The sequence below is a fragment of the Nycticebus coucang genome, chromosome 18, assembly GCF_027406575.1.
Source record: "Nycticebus coucang isolate mNycCou1 chromosome 18, mNycCou1.pri, whole genome shotgun sequence".
Lineage (NCBI taxonomy): Eukaryota > Metazoa > Chordata > Mammalia > Primates > Lorisidae > Nycticebus > Nycticebus coucang.
Genome location: NC_069797.1, coordinates 74,521,180 through 74,546,359, shown reverse-complemented (window position 1 = coordinate 74,546,359; position 25,180 = coordinate 74,521,180). Strand labels below are relative to the sequence as shown.

At 43.4% G+C, this 25,180-nt stretch overlaps 1 protein-coding gene across 2 annotated transcripts in view; it reads left to right on the top strand.

Annotated features, from left to right (window-relative positions):
- ACOX1 (acyl-CoA oxidase 1) overlaps positions 1-21,734 on the top strand; it is a 43,205-nt gene extending 21,471 nt beyond the window's left edge. The window contains exons 3-14 of one of the 2 annotated variants that reach the window (XM_053569549.1): positions 2,163-2,323; positions 5,581-5,688; positions 8,976-9,095; positions 9,243-9,358; positions 9,794-9,963; positions 14,861-15,023; positions 15,438-15,628; positions 15,895-16,074; positions 16,456-16,561; positions 16,699-16,842; positions 17,344-17,550; positions 19,743-21,734. In XM_053569549.1, the coding sequence (XP_053425524.1) occupies positions 2,163-2,323; positions 5,581-5,688; positions 8,976-9,095; positions 9,243-9,358; positions 9,794-9,963; positions 14,861-15,023; positions 15,438-15,628; positions 15,895-16,074; positions 16,456-16,561; positions 16,699-16,842; positions 17,344-17,550; positions 19,743-19,793 (1,717 nt within the window). In that variant the 3' untranslated portion in view covers positions 19,794-21,734. The remainder of the gene's footprint in view (positions 1-2,162; positions 2,324-5,580; positions 5,689-8,975; positions 9,096-9,242; positions 9,359-9,793; positions 9,964-14,860; positions 15,024-15,437; positions 15,629-15,894; positions 16,075-16,455; positions 16,562-16,698; positions 16,843-17,343; positions 17,551-19,742) is intronic. The other variant, XM_053569550.1, reaches the window with a different exon arrangement.
- The last annotated feature ends 3,446 nt before the right edge of the window (positions 21,735-25,180 follow it).

Genomic DNA, 25,180 nt, shown 5'->3' with positions numbered 1-25,180 from the left:
TACAATGTCATCACAGCTCACAGCAACCTCAAACTCCTGGGCTTAAGCAATTCTCTTGCCTCAGTCTCCTAGGTAGCTGGGACCACAGGCACCCGCGACAACTCCCAGCTATTTTTTTGGTTGTAATTGTCATTGTTGTTTGGCAGGCCTGGGCAGGGTACAGACCCGCCAGCTCTGGTGTATGTGGCTGGCACCCTAGCCACTGAGCTACAGGTGATGAGCCATTATTTTTATTTATTTCCTTTTTGAGACATAGTCTCACTATGTCACCCTCAGTAGAGTGCCATGGCATCATAGCTCAGCAACCTCAAACTTGTGAGTTCAAGGGATCCTCCTGCCTCAGCCTCCCGAGTAGCTAGGACTACAGGCACCTGCTGCATCATCCAGCTGTTTTTAGAGACAGGGGTCTTGCTCTTGCTCAGGGTAGTCTTGAACTCCTGAACTTAGGCAATCCACCTGCTTTGGCTTCCCAGAGTTCTAAGATTACAGGTGTGAGCCACTGCGTCAAGTAGTTTTTATTTTGAAATGATCATAAAATCATCGGAAGTTACAAAAGTAGTACCCCAGTTTTCATCAATGGTAACATCTTTAACAATTTTCCCTTTTGCTGCTTTCATGGACAGCTCTGGCTTTTTGGTCTGTCTTTTTAGTGTCTTCATCATAGTCCTTAGCCCACACAGCACTTGTACAATCATTTCCTCAACTAGAAGACAGGATTAGGTGTCAAGGTTCTTGTCCTTGTTTTGCCATTTTTTTTTTTTACCTGAACAAGGCACTTAATCCATTTGAGTCTTAATTTCTTCTCTGTAAAATGAGAGATTTAGTCACACATTCTTTGATTTTTATGTGATTGGTTAGCTGAAAGCATAGCCTGTGAACAGAAGTAATTGATCAAGCCCTTGCCTGAGACCTATGCCTAGTTATTTTCCTCCTGTCTTACATGGAACAAACTGTTGGAGAAATTTAAAACTGAAACATTGTTTAGGCTCATTTCTAAGACAACTAAGTAGAGCTGATTGATTTGGAGCTGGAAGTTAAACAGAATGCTAATAATACAGAAAAATAAAACAAAACTGGGTGGCGCCTGTGGCTCAGTGAGTAGGGCACCGGCCCCATATACTGACGGTGACGGATTCAAACCCAGCCCCGGCCAAATTGTCAGGGGTTGTGGCGGGTGCCTGTAGTCCCAGCTGCTCAGGAGGCTGAGGCAGGAGAATCGCCTAAGCCCAGGAGTTGAAGGTTGCTGTAAGCTGTGTGTCACCATGGCACTCTACCGGGGGCAATAAAGTGAGACTCTGTCTTTACAAAAAAAAAAACAACAACAACAAAACGATTTCCTGTCCTTAGAAATAAATCCACACAGAACTTTAAGAAAACTACAGATTTTAAATGGAAATGAATAACCCCAGAAGGTGGATTTAAAATAACTAAAAGCCAATGTATCATTGGTGAGCTTATTATGCATGGATCTGTAACTTGTAATTGTTATGATCTTCACTAATAATTGCATTTTTTAATTTCTGAAATAAATTATTGGGACGAAGAGCACTGTCAATTTTTGTATTAAATTGTCTCAGTAGAGAGAGCATGGCTGAATATTTGACGCGATGAATCGAAATGAAATGATTGGAGTTTTATGAGGAATGTGGACCTATGCTGGATGTTTTGCGGATAAAATAAGATATCCTAACCTAGAAGCATTATTGAAATTGCATCTAGGAAAAGCTTTAGTCTGGGGGCTCATATTTTGTCACTTTGAGAGAACTACTTTGTTCTCATGTCTTACCTTGTTAGAGGAAATCCTTGTACGAATTAAATTCTCCATTCTGCATAACCTTTCCAAATTTTTTATTGTCTTTGTTGTAATTGCTAGGCTGGAAACCTCTGCCTTGCACACATGGTTTTGTGCTGCACAGGCTTCTGATCAGCATCCAGTCCCTGCCACATTCCTTGCCAACTGAGGAAAAATGGAAATTGTCAAGAGTTCTAAAGTAATAATACTGAAAAGGGCAGTGCTCCTCTCCATGATAAAGTGCACTCAACTAATTCATACTTACAGAAGGTTTTTTTTTTTTCTCCTCTCTTGCTCTGTCTATTTAAATTGCTGATTCTCTCACACCTGATGACTCTTCTCTCAAATTGGCCATCCTTGGTAATCGAAGCTTTGTGCACCGAGGGCGGCCTGAGCCCCTGGATCTCCACCTGGGCATGTTCCTGCCTACCTTGCTTCACCAGGCAACTCAGGAGCAGCAAGAGCGCTTCTTCATGCCCGCCTGGAACTTGGAGATCATTGGCACTTATGCCCAGACAGAGATGGGTCATGGTATGGTGTATTCAGTCTACCTTCTGGGCTGGGCGGGTCCGTGCGAGCTTAGCATGTATGGAGTATCCACCACATGCTAGCAGTGGTTCATCACCTTCTGTGATCTATTTGTTTATTTATGTATAAATTTTGAGACAGAGCCTCAAGCTGTCATCCTGGGTGGAGTGCTGTGGCATCACAGCTGACAGCAACCTCCAACTTCTGGGCTCAAGTGATTCTCCTGCCTCCGCCTCCCAAGTAGCTGGGACTACAGGCACCTGCCACAACCCTTGGCTATTTTTTGCTGCCAGCCATCATTGTTGTTTGGCGGGCCTGGGCTGGATTCGAACCCACCAGCTTAGGTGTATATAGCTGGAGCTTTAGCTGCTTGAGCCACAGGCACCAAGCCTCTGTGATCTATTTAAATGAGCTCTTTCTGAAGAGTCCAGGTTTTGGTTTAGACATTGCTCTGGTCAGTGGAAATTAAAGGTGATGTTATCATAGTGATATGCTGATTGTTTTTTTCATAGTTCCCTTTCAGAATGTAAAGAATTGCAAATCAGGCCTTATTTACCAAGTGGTTTTTTAGTTTTACTTAAGTTATATAGAATCTGGCACATATAGTATCTGAAGACTATATGTTTTTTTCTTCGTTACTGATTACCTTCACCACTGATACCTTAAGGAACTTTTACAAATACCAGAAGAAATACAAATTAATCATGTGTACTGGGCAGCGCCTGTGGCTTAATGGGTAGGACGCCAGCCGCATATACCAAGGATTGCGGGTTCAAATCAGGCCCCGGCCAAACTGCAACAAAAAATAGCCAGGTGTCATGGCGGGTGCCTATAGTCTCAGCTACTTGGAAGGCTGAGGCAAGAGAATCACCTAAGCCCAGAAATTTGAGGTTGCTGTGAGCTGTGACACCACAGTACTCTACCAAGGGCAATAAAATGAGACTCTGTCTCTTAAAAAAAAAATCATATGTGTACTCTTTGACTTGCTTAAGGGAAATGAGTAGCTTGTCATAACCAAAGCATGCAAAATTTTGTATCTTGAGGTTACTGTACCTTGATTCAGTAAATCTAGTAAAGTTCTGAAGGTGGCTTGGCACCAGAGGGTAGAAAAATTAAGGTAAGCAATACTTGCAGACAGTGCTTTTGTCCTCTGTATCCACCACCTTTCATTATCTTACCGCCCCCCATCTGACTTTCTTTGTGACCCTAGATGGGGCAGGAGATGATAGCTGTTCCTTTATCACCTGCTCTGCATTGGTGTCTGTGTTTGCCATTCATTTGCATCTGGCTTATCTTTCTTTGCTCTGAGGTTTCAGAAAAACTGGCTTAATGTATGTTTGCTGCTTGCTCCTTATGTCTGTGCTGCTGCCTTCTCTTGGGTGGTGCTAAGTAGTATTTTACAGTATTTTCACAAGGCTCAAAGTGGAATCCTGTTTGGTTGATTATGCTTTTGAAAACATTTTGTCCATATCTGTTCTGTTTAATATGTTATCTTTTTTCCTGTAAAAGCTGCTGCTTTGGTAAAAGGAGTCTGTGTGTCTGGGTTGTCCATCATACATAAGTTGGCCATTTCTGTTACTCAGCCTAGAAGTTTCTAATGTTTCAAAGTGTGGTTTTTTAGTGAGGTTAGTGTTATCAAAGCAATGAAGTAAAAGGTTCTCAGCATGCTTCGGTATTATGACAGAGAGAGTGACACCTACATTTTTCTACGATTCTTTTCAAAAGTCTTTGGCATGTTTGTGCTAGAATTTAAGACACAAATCCCATCCATCTCCAGTAAATATTTGTAACTGGAACCTCATTACACTAATAAACCCGCTACAGCACAGTTGAACCTGTAGTTAATCTTCCACAGCACACTTAAATTATGTTGATCAGAAAAGAGTAAAAAAAAAAAGAAAAAAGAATCTACTTACTGTGCTTTGAACTCTCAAAAATAATTTAATTAATGATCTTTAAAAATTTCTGTGGCATACTGGTTGAAAATCAGTGCTACAGGATAAACTCAGACCTTACCACTGGAGCTGTAGGTATTTAAAAAACATTTTTTCAGGTCTTTCCCCCCATAATAGACTTTTTTTTTTTTTGTAGAGACAGAGTCTCACTTTATGGCCCTCGGTAGAGTGCCGTGGCCTCACACAGCTCACAGCAACCTCCAACTCCTGGGCTTAAGCGATTCTCTTGCCTCACACTCCCAAGTAGCTGGGACTACAGGCACCTGCCACAACGCCCAGCTATTTTTTGGTTGCAGTTTGGCCGGGGCTGGGTTTGAACCCGCCACCCTCGGTATATGGGGCCAGCGCCTTACCGACTGAGCCACAGGCGCCGCCCCTTTTTTTTTTTTTTTTTAAGAGCCAGAGTCTCACTTTGTCACCCTTGGTACAGTGCTACGGTATCGCAGCTCACAGCAACCTCCAGCTCATGGGCTTAGGCGATTCTCTTGCCTCAGCCTCCGGAGTAGCTGGGACTACAGGCGCCCGCCTCAACGCCTGGCTATTTTTTGTTGTAGTTTTGTCAGGGCTGGATTTGAACCCACCACCCTTGGTATATGGGGCTGGCACCCTACTGACTGAGCCACAGGCACCGCCCATAATAGACTTTTTTTTTTTTGCAGTTTTGGCCGGGGCTGGGTTTGAACCCGCCACCTCTGGCATATGGGACCAGCGCCCTACTCCTTGAGCCATAGGCGCTGCCCCATAATAGACTTTTTAAACTCTAATTTTCCAGTCTACAATCATTCTGAAATAAATTACCAATTTATAAGAACTCTAGCTGAAGCATCTTCCTATCATGTTATCTTATTCTAAGTAGTACAGAATTCTAGAGTGTTGAATTGGTGTAGTAAGTAAACCCAGTATGTATGAGTTGAAATTGGCATACTTGCAACTTAGAGATGGGTTTAAAAGGATGGTTGTTAACGTCACTGTTAAATTCATTTATTATGATTGTATAAAAAATATGATTCCAAGCTGCTTTTACATTTTCTTTTGGTCGATCTAAATAAATTTCACAAATCCTCTGAATCACGTTAGAAAGAGAACATGCTTGATGCTTATATTTTTAGCTTAATGGAAACTGATGGTATAGGAGATTAAGTATCTTGGTTATCAACCATTTGTGGCTCATCTACAAATTTTTTGTTGTTAGATTTTGCTTTTCTTTGAGACACTAGAGCTTAAAGGACAGGGCAGGAAATTTCACCCTGTGTCTGTTTTTTTCCCCAATACTTCATCTGAAATAAATGTAATTTATCTCCTAAGGAACTCATCTTCGAGGCTTGGAAACCACAGCCACATACGACCCTGAAACCCAAGAATTCATTCTCAACAGTCCTACTGTGACTTCCATTAAGTGGTGGCCTGGTGGGCGTAAGTGAATTTTTTAGCATTTATGAGATATTTTGAAGATTTAATATGAGATTTTCTTCAGAACTTAGAGCTTAGAGATTATATTATTCTTAAATATAGAAAAAAACCTTTAAGTCTTAAACTATTATAAGGTATTTCACATTTTCTTATGGTTCATGTTATATTTGCTTATACATTTTATGGAGCACAGAAGTGACAGCTATCTTCCTCAGCTTTTCAAGTTTCCATAGTCGCTGTTTAAAATAACTTAGTATTCTGTGTTTGGTTAGTTTTTGTTTGTCTGTCTGTTTGCAACAGAGTCTCTATTGCCTGGGCTGGAGTGCCATGGCCTTAGCGTAGCTCACAGCAACCTCAAACTCCTGGGTTCAAACAATCCTCTTGTGTTAGCCTCCCAAGTAGCTGGGACTATAGGCACCCACCACTGTGCCAGGCTTATTTTTCCATTTTTAGTAGAGACAGGATCTCATTCTTTTTTTTTTTTTTTTTTTTGTAGAGACAGAGTCTCACTGTACCGCCCTCGGGTAGAGTGCCGTGGCGTCACACGGCTCACAGCAACCTCTTAACTCTTGGGCTTACGCGATTCTCTTGCCTCAGCCTCCCGAGCAGCTGGGACTACAGGCGCCCGCCACAACGCCCGGCTATTTTTTGGTTGCAGTTTGGCCGGGGCTGGGTTTGAACCCGCCACCCTCGGCATATGGGACTGGCGCCCTACTCACTGAGCCACAGGCGCCGCCCCAGGATCTCATTCTTACTGAGGCTGGTCTGAAACGCCTGTGTTCAAGCAATCCTCCCACCTCAGCCTCCCTGAGTGTGAGGATTATGGCGCCTAGCCTGTGCATTTGAATTTGTTTTCAGGTTTTTATTTTATTTTATTAAGACATGGTCTTGTTCTGTTCCCCAGGCTCTGGAGCACGGTGGTTCATCATACCTCAGTGTAGTCTCAGACTCCTGGGCTCAGCAGCCCTTTTGCCTCAGCCTCCCAACTAACTGAAACCACAGCATATACCACTGTGCCTATCTCATTTTGAAAATTTTTTGGGTAGAGACAAGGTCTCATTATGTTGTCCAGGCTGGTCTTGAATTTCTGGCCTCAAGTAATCCTTCTTCATTAGCCTCCCAAAATGCTGGGATTACATACATAAGCCATCACACTTAGCTCTCAATATTTTTTTTTTTTTTTTTTTTTTGAGACAGAGCCTCAAGCTGTCACCCTGGGTAGAGTGCTGTGGCATCACAGCTCATAGCAACCTCCAACTCCTAGGCTCAAGCAATTCTCCTGCCTTCACCTCCTAAGTAGCTAGGACTTGGGCGCCCGCCACAACGCCCTGCTGTTTTGTCATTGTTGTTTGGCAGACCCAGGCTGGATTCGAACCCGCCAGCTCAGGTGTATGTGGCTGGCGTCTTAGCCGCTTGAGCCACGGGTGCCAGGCCAGCTCTCAAATTCTTAATATTTAGCTTTGACATAACACTTCAATTTTATTTTGTATCTTCTTTCTTCCATTTTAAGTTATTGTCTTGGGATATGTATTTTATTTTATTTTTTTTATGTCTCTGTCATTTTCTGTTGCTATTAACAGGGATATGTATTTCAGATGGAGTTAATGGTTAAAGGATTTTGTTATTCACATTATATATTTTTGATATGTGACATTACATTTTGATAAGAAACTACTGGGCGGCACCTGTGGCTTCAGTGGGTAAGGCGCTGGCCCCATGGGTGGCCGGTTCAAACCCAGCCCCAGCCAAACTGCAACCAAAAAATAGCCGGGCGTTGTGGTGAGTGCCTGTAGTCCCAGCTATTTGGGAGGCTGAGGCAAGAGAATCCGCTAAGCCTAGAAGTTGGAGGTTGCTGTGAGCTGTGTGACACCATGGCATTCTACCAAGGGCGATAGAGTGAAACTCTGTCTCTACAAAAAAAAGAGAAACTATCATGCAGGCTTCCCACCCGTAGCTCAGTGGTTAGGGTGCCGGCCACATACACCAGGGCTGGCAGGTTTCAACCCAGCTGGGCCTGCTAAACAACAATGACAACGATAATAACAACAACAACAAAAAAAAAAAAAAATAGTCGGGCATTGAGGTAGCCACATATCATCCCAGCTACTTTGAGAGGCTGAGGATAGAGAATCACTTAAGCCCGAAAGTTTGAGGTTGCTGTGAGCTATGACACCACAGCACTCTATCGAGGGCAACATAGTGAGACTCTTGTCTAAACAAAAAAAGATATATTTCTGTAGCTATTGAGCATTTGACATGTTCTTAGTTGACTGGGGAACTGAAACTTAATTATAATGAATTTAAATAAAAGTAGGCAGTCACATGTAGCTAGTGAGTACTTTTTTAGATAGCATTGCCTTAAGGGAAAACAAGAAATTAATTAAAACTAATGTTTTTATGGTAATCTTAAAATTTTCTTTATGTAACTACATTAGAGATAAGAAAAAAGATAGTAAAGCTTTTTTTTTTTTTTTTTTTTTTTTTTTTTTGTAGAGACAGAGTCTCACTTTATGGCCCTCGGTAGAGTGCTGTGGCCTCACACAGCTCACAGCAACCTCCAACTCCTGGGCTTAAGCGATTCTCTTGCCTCAGCCTCCCGAGTAGCTGGGACTACAGGCGCCCGCCACAACGCCCGGCTAGATAGTAAAGCTTTTTAAATGAAAATTTCTTCGCCAAAATTCAGTAAATTTTAATAACAATCATCTTACATGAATTTCTTTCTTTTTTTGAGACAGTCTCACTCTGTCACCCTTGGTAGAGTGTTGTGGCGTCATAGCTCACAGCAACCTCAGACTCCTGGGCTTAAGCAATTCTCTTGCCTCAGCTTCTCAAGTAGCTGGGACTATAAATGCCCACCACAATATCTGGCTGTATTTAGAAATGAAGTCTTGCTCTGGCTCAGACTGGTCTCAAAACCATGAGCTCAGGCAATCTGCCTGCCTCAGCCTCCCAATGCTGGGATTGTAGGCATGAGCCACCATGCCTGGCCTATGTGTGTGGGTTTTTTTGTTTTTTTTTTGTTGTTGTTGTTGTTTTTCTTTTTAACAGACCCAGGCCTGGTTCGAACCCACCAATCCCCATGCACAGGCTGGCACTCTTAACCATTTAGCTACAGGCACCCTGAATTTCTTTCTGAAAGTTAGTATGATACTGTGAGCCCAAAGGCTTTCTGGACATACTCTGTTGTGATAGCCTAATGTTACATTGAACATATGTTTTCCCTCCTCTTCTGTTTATACCTTCAAAAATGTAAGAATGTTTGCTCATTTCTCTCTCCCATTCTCTTATAGTTGGAAAGACTTCAAATCATGCAATAGTTCTTGCCCAACTCATCACGAAGGGAAAGTGCTATGGATTACATGCCTTCATTGTGCCTATTCGTGAAATTGGGACCCATAAGCCTTTGCCAGGTAAGAATCATTCATTTGATGCTGAGGTGAAAATTAAACTGAGCATTTTATTCTGCAAAAAGTAGAATGCACAACTGAAGAGGAGGAAGGAAGGCCAAGCATTCCACAGCATCAACATCTCGTGACATTTCCTTTCATCTGTGATAGGTATTACTGTTGGAGACATCGGCCCCAAGTTTGGGTACGATGAGATGGATAATGGGTACCTCAAGATGGACAACTATCGTATTCCCAGAGAAAACATGCTGATGAAGTATGCCCAGGTATATTAGATAGAAAACAGGAAAACAGGAGCAGAAGTATCAAATGGGGGTTCCAGTGTCTGTTAACAGTGGGCTTAGCAGGGTCTGTTCTTTTAGAAAGTAACAACATATTTTTACTTAGGATGCTTTTATTATGACAGTGAAACCAGAAGCAGTTGGTGGGGTGAAGAACATGTCCTGGTTTGCTAAACCAGTAGTTCTAAACCTTTAACATATGTTAGAGTCATGTGGAAGGCCTCTGAAAACCCAGAGAGAGCTAGGTCCTACCACTGGAGTTTCTGATTCTGTAGGCCAGGATGGGGACTAAGATTTAGTATTTCAGAAAAGTTGCTAGGTGATGCTGATGCTGCTATTTCAGGGACTAGACTTTGGGAACCACTAAAATGCCACTTGGGCTTAACAGAAGGAAGCATCAATCCCATGTTCTCCTTCCAGGTGAAGCCTGATGGCACATATGTGAAACCCCTGAGTAACAAGCTGACTTATGGGACCATGGTGTTTGTCAGGTCCTTACTTGTAGGAGAAGCCGCTCGATGTCTGTGTAAGGCGTGCACCATTGCCATCCGATACAGCGCCGTGAGGCACCAGTCTGAAATCAAGCCAGGGTAAGGGTGGGGTCAGTACTGAAGAGCTGGTTTTCACCCCATTCACATAATGGAGTTAACTAGGGTGGCAGTGTCCTAGGCCTACTATTTAATATCCAGGGCTTTTTTTTTTTCTTTCCAGGTTAATGTGACAGTACAAACAGCCTTTTTTTTTTTTTTAGCCAGGGCTGGGTTTGAACCCACCACCTCTGGCATATGGGGCTGGTGCCCTACTCCTTTGAGCCACAGGTGCCACCCAGCCTTTTTTTTTTTTTCTTTTCCTAGAAACAGAGTCTCATTTTGTCGTCCTTGGTAGAGTGCCATGGCATCACAGCTCAGAGCAACCTCCAGCTCTTGGGCTTAGGCGATTGTCTTGCCTCAGCCTCTGAGTAGCTGGAACTACAGGCACCTGCCATGATGCCCAACTATTTTTTTGTTGCAGTTTGGCCGGGGCTGGGTTCAAACCTGCCATCCTTGGTATATGGGACTGGTGCCCTACTTGCTAAGCCACAGGCACCACCTTTTTTTTTTTGGTTGGAGAAAGCATCTCACTGTCTTGCCTGGGCTAGAATGCAGTGATGCAGTTGTAGCTTACTGTAACGTCCAACTCCTGGGCTTAAGTGATTCTCGCATCTCTACCTCCCAACTAGCTAGGACTATAGGTACTCACCACCATGCCCAGCTAACTTTATGTGTGTGGAGTTGGGGTTTTGCTATTTTGCTGAGACTGGTCTCAAACTTCTGATCTTAAGGGATCCTTCTTCCTCAGCTTCCCAAAGTGCTGGAATTATAAGCTTTAACCACTGCACCCAGGTACTTTATTAACCTATACGCCTGTGGCTCAGTGAGTAGGGCACGGGCCCATATACCGAGGGTGGCGGGTTCAAACCCAGCCCCGGCCGAACTGCAACAAAAAATAGCCGGGCGTTGTTGCAGGCGCCTGTAGTCCCAGCTGTTTGGGAGACTGAGGCAGGAGAATTACGCAAGCCCAAGAGCTGGAGGTTGCTGGAGTCCTGTGACGTCATGGAACTCTACCGAGGGCTGTAAAGTAAGACTGTCTCTACAAAAAAAAAAAGAAAAATAATAGCTGGGTGCGGTGGCTCACCCCTGTAATCCCAGCACTTGGGAGGCTGAGGCAGGTGGATTGCCTGAGCTCACAAATTCAAGACCAGCCTGAGCAAGAGCAAAACCCCATTTCCAAAAATAGCCAAGCATTGTGGCAGGCGCCTATAGTCCCACCTACTTGGGAGGCTGAGGCAAGAGAATCACTTGAGCCCAAGAGTTTGGTGTTGCTGTGAGCTATAACGCCATGGCATTCTACCGAGGGTGACAAAGTGAGTCTCTGTCTCAAAAAAAAGAAATAGATAAATAATAATGGCCATGCACAGCCAGGGTTGATGGCTCACACCTATAATCCTAGCACCCTGGGAGGCTGAGGCGGGTGGATTGCTCGAGCTCATGAGTTTGAGACCAGCCTGAGCAAAAGTGAGACCGCGTCACTAGTAAAAATAGAAAAACTGAGGGGCAGCGCCTGTGGCTCAAGGAGTAGGGCGCTGGTCCCATATGCCAGAGGTGGCAGGTTCAAACCCAGCCCCGGCCAATAACCAAAAAAAAAAAAAAAAAGAAAAACTGAGGCAAGAGAATCCCTTGAGCCCAAGAGTTGGAGGTTGCTGTGAGCTACGATCCCATAGCATTCTACCCAGGGTGAAAGCTTGAGACTCTGAAAAACAACAAAAAATTAATAACCCTAGCACTCTGGAAGGCCAAGGGAAATGTATTACCTGAGCTCAGGAGTTCGAGGCCAGAGAGCACGATCCTGTCTCTACTATAAATAGAAAAAACTAGTTGGGCTTTTGCTGGGCATCTGTAGTTCTAGCTACATGGGAGGCTAAGGCAAGACGTTTGCTTGAGCCCAAGAGTCTAAGGTTGCTGTGAGCTGTGATAGCAAGGCACTCTACCAAGAGTAGACTCTTGGTCTACTTTTTTTGAGACTGTCTCAAAAAAAAAAACCCACAAGAAGAAGACAACACTGAAAAGGCCCAGCGCACTAGGTGGCTGAATAAACTATATTTTGGCCACACTGTTAGAGAAGACCCAATGCACAGAGTTAAATACTTGTTAAATGTAAGAATTAGCAAAGGTATGCCCTTACATTTTTTTTTGTTGTTGTTGAGACAGGGTCCCACCCTATGCCCCTGAGCAGAGTGCAGTGGGCGTGGTAGCTCACCGCAACCTCAGACTCGGGCTGCGGGCACCCCGCTGCCTCAGCCTCCGGAAGCCGCTTGGTTTTTTCATTTTTTTAGGAGTCAGGGTCTCACTCTTGCTCAGACGAGTCTCGAACTCCTGAGCTCGAGCAATTCTCCCTCCTCAGCCTCCCACAGTGCTGGGATTACAGGCATGAGCCACCACGCCCGGCATTTTTTTTTTTAGACAGTCTCAAGCTGTCCCCCTTGGGTAGAGTGCATGGCATCACAGCTCACAGCAACCTCCAGCTCTTGGGCTTAGGCGATTCTCTCCTCCTGAGTAGCTGGGACTACAGACACCTGGCTATTTTTGTTGTTGCAGTTTGGCCAGGTCCAGGTTCAAACCTGCCACCCTTGGTATATGGGGCTGGCGCCCTACTCACTGAGCCACAGGCACCACCCATTTCCTCCGTTTTCCTATTTTTAGTAGGAATGGGGTCTTGCTTTTGCTCAGGCTGGTCTTGAACTCATGAGCTCAAGCAACCCACCCACTTTGGCCTCCCAAAGTTCTAGGATTTACAGGTGTGAGCCTCCTCTCCCGGCCTATTTATTCCTTTAGAGTAAAGTATCAGAGCCTGAGCATCTGATACTGTAATCCTAGGACTCTATTAGGCTGAGGCCAGAAGTTTAAAGTTGCTATGAGTTAGGCCCGAGGCCATGGCACTCTAGCCTGGGTGACAAAGGAAGACTGTCTTATAAAAAAAAAATGGGCGGGGGGAGGTTGTGCCTATGGCTCAAGGAATAGGGCACCAGCGCCATATACTGGAGGTGGAGGTGGTGGGTTCAAACCTGGCCCCGGCCAAAAACTGCAAAAAAAAAAGAGAGAGAGTTATCAGAGACTCACACCCAAGTGAAAGGTAGTTGTAGGAATAAACTGGCCATGAACAGAAAATGAAATCAAATTGATTGCTACTTTCAGGCGATGCCCGTGGCTCAAGGAGTAGGGCGCCGGCCCCATATACAGGGGTGGCGGGTTCAAGTCTGGCCCTGGCCAAAACTGCAAAAATAAAAATTTATTGCTACTTTGACCATGTAGAATTTATAGCTGTTAATGTTAATAGTAATAAAAATTTTTCGGCGGCGCCTGTGGCTCAAGGAGTAGGGCGCCGGTCCCATATGCCAGAGGTGGCAGGTTCAAACCCAGCCTCGGCCAAGAAAAAAAAAAAAAAATTTTTTTTTGAACTACCTTTAGTGTTTTGAACATTTCTTTTACAGAAGTCAAGTAATATTACTATTTTTCTTTACTTTTTTTTTTTTTTTTTTTGAGGCAGAGTCTCAGTCTCACTCTGCCACTCTTGCTCACTCTCACTCTTGCTCTGGCTGGTCTCCAACTCCCAGGCTCAGGGGAGCCACCACCTTAGCCTCCCAGAGTTAGGATTACAGGCATGAGCTACAGTGCTCAGCCCTCTTGTGAGGGTAACAACCTTGTTTTTGTATATTGCTATGACATATAGTTTTCTTAGTCAAACTGAAAAGACTAGGGCAGATAAAAATATCACAGCCAGAAAATCCTGTCCACCTAAGGCAGTTACAGCAAGGTGGTTTAAAGCATAGTCTTCAGGAGCCAGCATAGTCTTTTTTTTAGCCAATCTAAAAAAAATAGATTTTATTTATTTATTATTATTTTTATTTATTTACTTTTTTTTGGGTAGAGACAGAGTGTCGTTTTGTTGCCCTCGGTGGAGTGCCGTGGCGTCACACAGCTCACAGCAACCTCCAACTCCTGGGCTTAGGCGATTCTCTTGCCTCGGCCTCCCAAGTAGGTGGGACTACAGGCACCCGCCATAATGCCCAGCTATTTGTTTCTGCAGTTTGACTGGGGCCAGGTCCAAACCCACCGCCCTCGGCATATGGGACCGGCGCCCTACTGGCTGAACCATAGGCGCTGCCCTAGTTTTTATTTTTTTTTTAGAGACAGAGTCTCACTTTGTCACCATTAGTAGAGTGCTGTGGTGTCACGGCTCACAGCAATAGCCAGCTCTTGGGCTTAAACGATTCTCTTGCCTCAGCCTCCCGAGTAGCTGGGGCTACAAGCGCCCATCACAACGCCTGGCTATTTTTTTGTTGCAGTTTGGCTGGGGCCAGGTTTGAACCTGCCACCCTCGGTATATGGGGCTGGTGCCCTACTCACTGAGCCACAGGCGCCACCCTATTTTATTTATTTATTTATTTGAGACAGGCTCTCTTTGTCACCCTCAATAGAGTGCTGTGACATCATTGCTCACAGCCATCTCAAACTCTTGGGCTCAAGTGATCCTCTTGCTTCAGCCTCTCAAGTAGCTGGGACTACAGGTGCCCACCACAACACCCAGCCATTTTTTAGGGATGGGGTCTTGCACTTACTCAGGATGGTCTTGAACTCCTGGTCTCAAGCCATCTTTCTGCCTCAACCTCCCAGAATGCTAGGATTACAGGTGTGAGCCACCACACCCAGCAGATAGCCTAGATTTAAATAAAGGATCTGCCACTCATTAGCTGCCCAACCTCAGGTAGAGTCTTAACCTCTCAATTTCCCCACTTACAAACTAAAGATAATAGTAACTGGCGTACAGAGTCTTTATGAGGATTAAATAAGTTAATATATCAAAATACTTTTAGACTAGAATCTGACACACAGCAAGTTCTGTGTAAGCATTTGCTTTTTTTTCCTCTTTCCCTTTTTCCGTATAATTTAGTGAACCAGAACCACAGATTTTGGATTTTCAAACCCAGCAGTATAAACTCTTTCCACTGCTGGCCACTGCCTATGCTTTCCAGTTTGTGGGAGCATACATGAAGGAGACCTATCATCGGATTAATGAAGGCATCGGCCAAGGGGATCTCAGTGAACTGCCGGAGGTAAGTGTTGGATCTCTGTCACTCACTCATGAGCACCCTTCCGTTTCATCTTTGCCCACTGGATGATGTCCAAAGAAAACTAAATGTTGGTATTACCTGAAAACAGTTATATATTCTGAGAACATTTTCTGATGAAGAGCGGATCAGATACAAAAATGTGCGAGTTTTATTTTCAAATATCTTAAGTATTACCAGAAAAATTGTGCCTTTGTTAATCAAATGAACGTAAATGGTAGCTTTTTTGCCAAGAAGAACAGTTCAAAAGGGTGTCTGGGAATGTTATTAATTCTGTAGGCAGTCAGACAACTGTGCTGCCTCAGTTTATGTGTGTGGCCACTGGTTTTGACAGCGACGAGCGCTGCATCGCAGGATGCTTTCCACAGACATTCTCATGGACCTGTGCTTTCTCCGCAGCTTCACGCACTCACAGCCGGGCTTAAGGCTTTCACCTCTTGGACCACAAATGCTGCTATAGAGGCGTGTCGGATGGCTTGCGGTGGGCATGGCTATTCTCATTGCAGTGGTCTTCCAAATATTTATGTAAATTTTACCCCAACCTGCACATTTGAGGGCGAAAACACTGTCATGATGCTGCAGACAGCTAGGTGAGAGTCAAATCCATGATTTTTCCTACCTATTCATAAAATGTTCCAGTCCCTTTTCATGGGTATATGTACATATACCCACACTTTGCCTTTCCATATGTATATGTACATATATAAATATATACATTTTTTTCTTCCTGAAAAATACAATTTTGCCTTCCATCCTATTTTATACTTAAACTAGCAAGTATGAAACCCCTGTTACATAGCTTTAACTCATTTTACAAGTAGAGTTACTAAAAAGCATGTGCACTGCTGATTTTTAGGTTCCTGATGAAAAGTTATGACCAGGTACAATCAGGAAAGTTGGTGTGTGGCATGGTGTCCTACTTGAATGACTTGCCCAGTCAGCGCATCCAGCCACAACAGGTAGCAGTCTGGCCAGCTGTGGTGGATATTAACAGCCCTGACAGCCTGACTGAAGCATATAAACTTCGTGCAGCCAGGTGAGCTCACCTTAGAACATGTAGCCATGGGGATGGAGCCAGATGGATTAGAAGACAAGAATACTGTTGCTCTGGCTTGGCGCCTATACCTCAAGCGGCTAAGGAGCCAGCCGAATACACCAGAGCTGGCAGGTTCGAATCCAGCCGAGGCCTGCCAAACAACAGTGACAACTACAACCAAAAAATAGCCAGGCATTGTGGATTGTGGTGGGCATCTCTAGGCAAGAGAATCGCTTAAGCCCAGGAGTGGGAGGTTGCTGTGAGCTGTGATGCCACAGCACTCTACCCAGGGCAACAGCTTGAGGCTCTGTCTCAAAAAAAAAAAAAAAAAGAATACTATTGATCATCTCCTCAGACATCTGCTTTTCTGTTTTTAAACAGATTAGTAGAAATTGCTGCAAAAAATCTTCAAACAGAAGTGCTTCACAGAAAGAGCAAAGAGATAGCATGGAACCTAACTTCTGTTGACCTCGTTCTAGCGAGTGAGGTGAGTGGTAGTTTTCAGTCTTTCTCCCCAATCTCCCCCCTTCAGCATCCTCCATTTTCTTAGTGCAAAAACCTTAGTGGCTATGTATTGACTCTTTCCCCAAGGTTCTCAAACTCCGGTGTTTTATTTTTATCTAGGCACATTGCCACTATGTGGTGGTTAAGCTCTTTTCAGAAAAACTCCTCAAAATTCAAGATAAATCCATTCAAGCTGTCTTAAGGAATTTATGTCTCTTGTATTCTTTGTATGGAATCAGTCAGAAGGCAGGGGATTTTCTTCAGGTCAGTATTTTCTAAGTAAAATTCTTTATTTTTTTTAAAGAAATATAATTGTTGTGGGCGGTACCTGTGGCTCAAAGGAGTAGGGCACCGGCCCCATATAATGGACATGGCGGGTTCAAACCCAGCCCCAACCCCCCAAAAAAACTGCAAAAAAAAGAAAAAGAATTGTCGGGCAGTGCCTGTGGCTCAGTGAGTACGGCACCGGCTCCATATACCAAGGGTGGCAGGTTCAAACCCGGCCCTGGCCAAGCTGCAACAAAAAAATAGGCGTTGTGGCAGACGCCTGTAGTCCCAGCTACTCAGGAGGCTGAGGCAAGAGAATCACCTAAGCCCAGGAGTTGGAGGTTGCTGTGAGCTGTGATGCCACGGCATTCTACCGAGGGCGATTAAGTGAGACTGTCTCTAAAAAAAAATAATAATTGTCTACTTTATAGTTGCATTTGTATATAAATACCTATGTGACTATATACATACATGTTTTATTACTTTGGTTTCTTTTAGGGGAACATCATGACAGAGTCTCAAATCACCCAAGTAAACCAGCGTATAAAGGAGTTACTCACTCTGATTCGCCCCAATGCTGTTGCTTTGGTTGATGCATTTGATTTTCAGGATGTGATGCTTGGCTCTGTGCTCGGCCGCTATGATGGGAACGTGTATGAGAACTTGTTTGAGTGGGCGAAGAAATCTCCACTGAACAAAGCAGAGGTAAAAAAAACAGCTGTCTTTTTACCTTTCAAAATTCTTTATGTTGGGCCAGGCACAATGGCTCACACCTGTAATCCTAGCACTCTGGGAGGCCAAGGCAGGTGGATGCCTGAGCTCACAGGTTCAAGACCAGCCTGAGCAAGAGTAAGACTCTGTCACTAAAAATAGCCAGGCATTGTGGTGGGTGCCTAAAGTCCCAGTAACTCAGGAGGCTGAGGCAGGAGAATCGCTTAAGCCCAAGAGTTTGAGGTTGCTGTGAGTTAGTGACCCCAGGACACTCTACCGAGGACAACAGAGTGAATCTCTGTCTCAAAAAAAAAAAAATTCGGGCTTGGCGCCTGCAGCACAGTGGTTACAGTGCCAGCCACATGCACCAAGACTGGCAGATTCGAACCTGGCCTGGGCCAGCTAACCAACAATAACAACTGCAACAAAAAAATAGCCAGGTGTTGTGGCAGGTGCCTGTAGTTCCAGTTACTTGGGAGTCTGAGGCAAGAGAATCGCTTAAGCCCAAAAGTTTGAGGTTGCTGTGAGCCGTGACACTCGGCACTCTACCGAGGGTGACATAGTAACACTCTGGTCTCAAAAAAAATAAATAAATAAAATTCTTCCTGTGAATACTGAGGCAAAAAGGCCTCTGGAAAAATAGCCAGGTGTTGTGGCAAGTCCCAGCTACTTGGGAGGCTGAGGCAAGAGAATTGTCTGGGCCTAAGGGGAGCTGGAGGTTGCTGTGAGCTGTGACGCCACAGCACTCTACTGAGGGCAATAAAATGACATTCTGTCTCTAAAAAGAAAAAAGAAAGGCCCCTGGAAAGGGACTCACCTGTGAAATCTTTCATAGCACTGTGTCCACTTCTGACAGTCACTTCATTTGATCAATAGGCATCTGGTCATTTCTAGAGTAGACGTGTTTTTAATTACCTTGAAAATCTGATAGCTAATTAAACATTTTCAAACATGTACAAAATAGAATAACATAATGTACTTCTATGTACCCTTTGTCCAGCTTCAACAACTATCCTCCTAGGACCAGTTGTGTTTCAGCTCCATCCCCCACCTCCTGAGGAGTTTTTTGAAATAAATCTAAGAAATCAGATACTTGTAACCATAAATATATCAACCTAAAAGATAAGGACTTTTTTTTTTTTTTTTTTTTGTAGAGACAGAGTTTCACTTGGTAGAGTGCCATGGCGTCACACAGCTCACAGCAACCTCCAACTCCTGGGCTTAGGCAATTCTCCTGCCTCAGCCTCCCGAGTAGCTGGGACTACAGGTGCCTGCCACAACGCCCGGCTATTTTTTTTTGTTGTTGCGGTTTGGCCGGGGCTGGGTTTGAACCCGCCACCCTCGGTATATGGGGCCGGGGCCCACCCTATGCCCTGAGTAGAGTGCAATGGTGTCATAGCTCATTCCAAACTCAGACTCAGGCTGTGGGCCTCTGCTGTCTCAGCCTTCGGAAGCCACTGGGATTACAAGGCGCCCAGCTGAGTTTTCATTTTTTTATGAGTTGGGTCACTCTTCGCTCAGGCAAGTCTTAAACTCCTAAGCTCAAGCAATTCTCTCTCCTCAACCTCCCACATTGCTGGAATTACAGGCTAGGTGAGCCACCACACCCAGCTTCTTTTTTCTTTTCTTTTTAAATAATTTCTGAGCAGTGCCTGTGGCTCAGTGGGTAGGGTGCCGGCCCCATATACCAAGGGTTGTGGGTTCAAACCCAGCTCTGGCCTATCTGCAACAAAAAAATAGCTGGACATTGTGGCAGGCGCCTATAGTCCCTGCTACTCGGGAGGCTGAGGCAAGAGAATCACCTAAGCCCAGGAATTTGAGGTTGCTGTGAGCTGTGTGACACCACGGCACTCTACTGAGGGTGATAAAGTGAGACTCTGATTCTACAAAAAAACAAATAATAATTAAAAAAATAATAATACTAATTTCTTTGAGTCAGGATCAGAGGTACAGATAATTTCTCAATTGAAATTATGCCACTAGGTATGGTAGCTCAGCCTATAATCCCAGCACTTTAGGAGGCTGAGGCAGGAGGATCACTTTTCGCCCAGGAGTTCAAGGTTACACCAGGTTATGATTTTATAACCACTGCATTCCAGCCTGGGTGACAGAGCAGGACCCTGTCCCTTAAAGAAAAAAAATGTGCAAGTTATTTACAGTGTTTTTTTCTCTCTCCCTCATTATAGGTCCATGAATCTTACTACAATCACCTGAAGCCACTGCAGTCCAAGCTCTAAAGTGTCATAAGGACAAGTTTAATCTGCTCCAGAACAGCTGTATGCAGCTCCCTTTATACCTGATACACAAACCTGTTGTAGAATCTTTATCAAATTCAAATACCCAGAGCAAATGATAAATTGACCCCTTTCCTCTTTTTATAAATGAAGAGAAAAAATGAACAAATTTCAGAGATTAAATGAACAAAACAGATGTTTTAAGTGCAATTGACACTGAGAAAGATGTGTTAAGCATTCAGAAAAAGTTTAAGAAATGCAGTATGACTTTCATTTGCAATGCTGCTAATCCCAGTAGGCTGTGACTTTGATAATTAGCAGAGTTTAACTACTAAGTAGTTAATTATTTTCACATATTAATTGCTAATCACTGGCTATTTTTGAAGTGGGTAGAACCTGTCTCAGCTTTCCTGCTAAATATGCTACCACTCCTTCCGTGGGGCTACAGAGCAAGACTAAAGAAAAGGGATTCTAGGAAAGAAACTAACCAGAAAATGTAATGTTAATTTGTGTTAGATCTCGTTTCTGCCTGCTCGCCTTCCTTTGCCGATGGATTGCGTCTACCTAGCTATTCATAATAGCATTTTTGCAACAGAGGACTTCTTCAGCACAGGCCTGCTGCAGGACCATCATCCCGTGTAATTAGGAATTCATCTTCCATTGGAAAGATCCCGAACTGTAACTCCTTTTGTCCCCAGCCTCTTGGGAAGGCATAGGTAGCAAAGTTACCTCTACATATGACTTCCAGCAACTGCTGGGACCTCAATCAGTGATGTTTGATCTCCCTCCATCTCTATCTTTCCCTCCCCTAAAGAGACAGGAAAGAAAGGAAAGAAGAAAAATATCCCAGTTCCTTCTTACTAGAACAAGTGTAGGGAGAAATCTCAGCTGTGATACTGTTGTGAATTTAGTAACCTTATTAACTAGATTTTTTTTTCTGGGACAAATATTCTGTCATCATGGCATAAGCCATTAATAGGAGGTTAAAGTATTTGGCATTTAAAAACTGTCCTCAGGTCACCTTATACCCAGCAATAGAACAGAAAAACCCTTTGACACAAACCATGTGCTCTGATTATTGGTTCCGAAAATATAATCATTGCAACTACGGCTAGAGGATAAATGAAAGTTTCTCAGATTCCATTTCTTATTGTATACTGGCTTTGTCTTCAGTATATTCCTAGGAGCTTTATCTGAATTGCTAAATTGTCCTTAAAGTTGAAATCTAATTTATATAATCATTCATACTTAAAGCTTAAACATGTATCTATCTCTTAATGAAATTTTTTCTTTAAATCAGTGTAAAACAACATAAGTTACTTGAATTTGAATTTTTTTGACCTGTTAACCTGTTTATATCTGTGACATTTGCCTCACAAAACCAGTTGTTCTAGAATCAATCCTGAGAATATAGTATAATTCAGTGGAAACATAATAACCTGTCTCAGTACCTGACATAAAATCTGTCCCAGGAGAACTGGTAACATGAGATTTTTAGGTTAGAGCAGAAACACAGTATGTTGACACAAGCCTTAATCTTTCCGCTGTTAAGATTGAGGGTTAACTCTGTATTAATCTCATTTAAATCTGTACAGTAATTCAGACTCTGGAAAATAACAAAGTAAATTTAAATGGCTTAATACTGACCTTGTAAATGTAGAATTTATTTCAAAATTAGTGTTAAAATACCTTATTCACAGATTAATGTATCTGTGGGAAGGATCTGAGGATGTTTGTAAATGATACCACCTAAGCCATCTGCATAGATCTGGGATCTAAGCAGCTTTGGGATTGTAAACACTACAGAGCCACCTTCAATCCAGCACCTTGAGTTTTTATTTAAAACCTAAATCTGACATTTAATACTATTTTTATTAACATTGGAATGTTTTATCTTGAACTTTATTCATTGTAATCAAAGAATAAAAATCTAGTGAAACCACACCAATTTGTACTGTTGAGAAAGAGTATGCCACCCAATTAAAAATAAGTTTAAATTATGGAGAAATTTGGAATATAGATATATTAGGTTTAGGTAACATTAAGAACAAAAAGAAGGGAACCTGCCTGAACAGATAGCTGTAAGTCAGCTGTAATTACAGCAATAGCTGTGAGGGGCTCATCATTTGGGGAGTCTTTGGTGGTATTTTTTTGCTGCTAAAATAAGCAGCAAATACAGATGGTTCTCCCTGGTAAGCCAAACTGCCACTGGCAAATTATCATGTGTTGCGTTCAAGGTTTTGTGAGTTGTTTTCACAAGAAGCTCAAAGATAAATTTTAACCTAGTCTTTTCCAAATGATGATACTGAGTAGAAGGAACAAGATTTTCTGTTAGGTAATACTGAGTTAAGTTTTTTAAAAATACTCTGAACCATATACAAAGTTGTGAATTTGAGGTTTAATAATGTGTTAGCTATTTGCAATGGATGAAGCTTAATTCTTCCACAAATGTTTGGAGCTCTGTGCTGTAATAGAGAGGTATTGAGGTGTGTTCTATTAGTGATCTCTAAGCACAGTTGGTCCCAAAGCCCCTCCCAAAGTGCCCTTCGTATTCTTCTCTACAGAACACATCATAGCCTCAGTTTATCTTAAGAACGTTCACTTAGGCTGGGCACAGTGGCTCATGCCTGTAATCCTAGCACTCTGGGAGGCCAAGGCAGGTAGATTGCTTGAGCTCAGCCTAAGCAAAAGTGAGACTACTAAAAAAAAAAAAAAAACAGAAAAACTGAGGCAAGAGGATCACTTGAGCCCAAGAGTTGGAGGAGGCTGTGAGCTATGACACCATGGCACTTTGCCCAGGGGGACAGCTTGAGACTCTTGTCTCAAAAAAAAAAAAAAATTTGCTTATTTGCAACATTAACTATGTTCACATGCTTTCTGAAAACTTGATACTTGTAATTTCAGATTACATAACCTGAAGGCAGGCATTTTATAGTTCCTAAAGTTAAAAATGGTGGTTATTCAGGTTTATGGGGTTTTGGAGACAAAGTCACCCAGGCTAGAGATTTGAGATTGCAATGGTATTATTTTTTTTATTTTTTTATTTTTTTTGAGACAAAGCCTCAAGCTGTCGCCCTGGGTAGAGTGCCATGGCATCAGCACTCACAGCAACCTCCTTCTCCTGGGCTTAAGCAATTCTCTTTCCTCAGCCTACCAAGTAGTTGGTACTACAGGTGCCCTCCACAATGCCTGGCTGTTTTTTGGTTGTAGTTGCCGTTGTTTGGCAGGCCCGAGCTGTATTTGAACCCGCCAGCTCTGGTGTATGTGGCTGGCACCTTAGCCATTTGAGCTACAGGCACCAAGCCAATGGCATTATTATAGCTCAGTGCAACCTCAGATTCCTGGACTCAAATGATTGTCCTGCCTCCACTTCCCTAGTAGCTGGGAGACTCCATCATGGCCTGCTAATTTTTTTTATTTTTTGTAGAGATAGGGTCTCGCTCTTGTTTAGGCAGGTCTGAAACTCCTGAGTTCAAGCAATCCTGGTTTGCCTTCTCAGTGCTAGAATTATAAGCGTGTACCACCACACCCAGCCAACATGTTAGGGCTTACTTGGATTTTCTTCATGCAGGGCTTTGGCTGGAGAAATACAAATTCATAATCCTGGAGTTCTCTGGGAATCAATAATTCTTTTTTTTTTTTTTTGTAGAGACAGAGTCTTACTTTATGGCCCTCGGTAGAGTACCATGGCATCACACAGCTCACAGCAACCTCCAACTCCTGGGCTTAAGCGATTCTCTTGCCTCAGCCTCCCGAGTAGCTGGGACTACAGGCGCCCGCCACAACGCCCAGCTATTTTTTGGTTGCAGTTCAGCCGGGGCCGGGTTTGAGCCCGCCACCCTCGGTATATGGGGCCGGCGCCTTACCGACTGAGCCACAGGCGCCGCCCAAGGAATCAATAATTCTTTAGACACTTGCTGCTCAAAGTCCCTTCTCCCCACAAGCCTCACTTTGTTCCCCTGGGTAGAGTACTATGGGATCATAGCTCACAGCAACCTTAAACACCTGGGTTCAAGCAATCTTTTTGCCTCAGTCTCCCAATTAGCTGGGACTACAGGTGCCCACTACAACACCTGGCTACTTTTTAGAGATGGGATCACTCTTGCTCAGGCTAGTCTTGAACTTGGGAGCTCAAGCAGTCCACCCACCTCAGCCTCTGCTTCCCAGAGTGCTGAGATTACAGGCGTGAGCCACCTCACCCAGCCCCTCCTCTTTTCTTGAGTCTTTCCATCCATCTTATTTAAAAAGAAGTGAATTCTGTGTGGGTGACCTGTAACACCTGTGAATCTTTTTATACGTGTGGAATATATGCCTGCAAGTGTATATGATGTCTTTAAGCAGTAGCTGCTACTACAGCTGGAGAGGGGTGTGGTGCTAGGAAATTGGTTATTCTACCAGAGACCAAGTTTTGTTGATTGTCCCGACTTAAAGGTTTTGATCATTTTCATAAAGTAATGCAGGCAGTTCATTTCAGCTAATGGACTATTTACCACATTATTGGAGGATTAGAAAAAGCCAATGTAAATGATTTTCTATTTTTTTTAAGGCAAGCATGAAATAAAGTTTATGGAGGAAAAGAAAGGGAGGTTTATGGAGTAAGACCAAGATACAGGGTAACAGGGCAAGATACAATTGCCAAAAACAGTGAATGGGCCTCCACTGCCAGGGCAACTAGGCAAAGAGGTCAATGACTTCGTATTTAAAATATTGATGGTGGGTTTTGCTTTTATCTGTCCACACTTACACAAATTTCAGTACCTATTCTGTAGTCTGTGACAGTGAACACAGAAATATATACCGACCATTTTTCAGAGTTACTAGATGTGGCTGTTGCAAATTCTGGATTCCAGAGGTTTTTTGGTTTGGTTTGGACATAAATTTAAGTGAGTCAGTTGCTTGGGGAAGATCATGAAAAATTGGGAGTGATTTTTAAGAATTCTGAACCAAAATAAGTTGTTTAAGTGTAATACTGTTGAATGTTTCATAAACCATTTTTAGATAGCAAATGTGTGATCTTCCTCATAATATTTAGACTGCTGACTTGGTAAATGCCATTTTATTTTTTAATTGCTATGCATTCAGCTAAATAACTTTTAGTTTTGCAGTGTGTAATTACTACCATTACGTTCTCTTGCTGCTTTGGTTTGAATTTGGTTCCCACCTGACAAGATGCTGGCTTGGGTCCTGTGGGAGTGGGGCGGGGCCCTGGGAGGGCGTCCACGGAGAGGCCGGGGGCCAGAGCATGCGGATCACGGTTGGACAGCGATGACCCGGCCACCACCAATGCTTGGCGTGAGAGTAAGCGAAACTACAAATCGTTCTCTCCTTTGTGAAACGAAATAACTCTATTTAATAAAGTCCATAATTAGCACTAGAAAAAGCGTTACGTA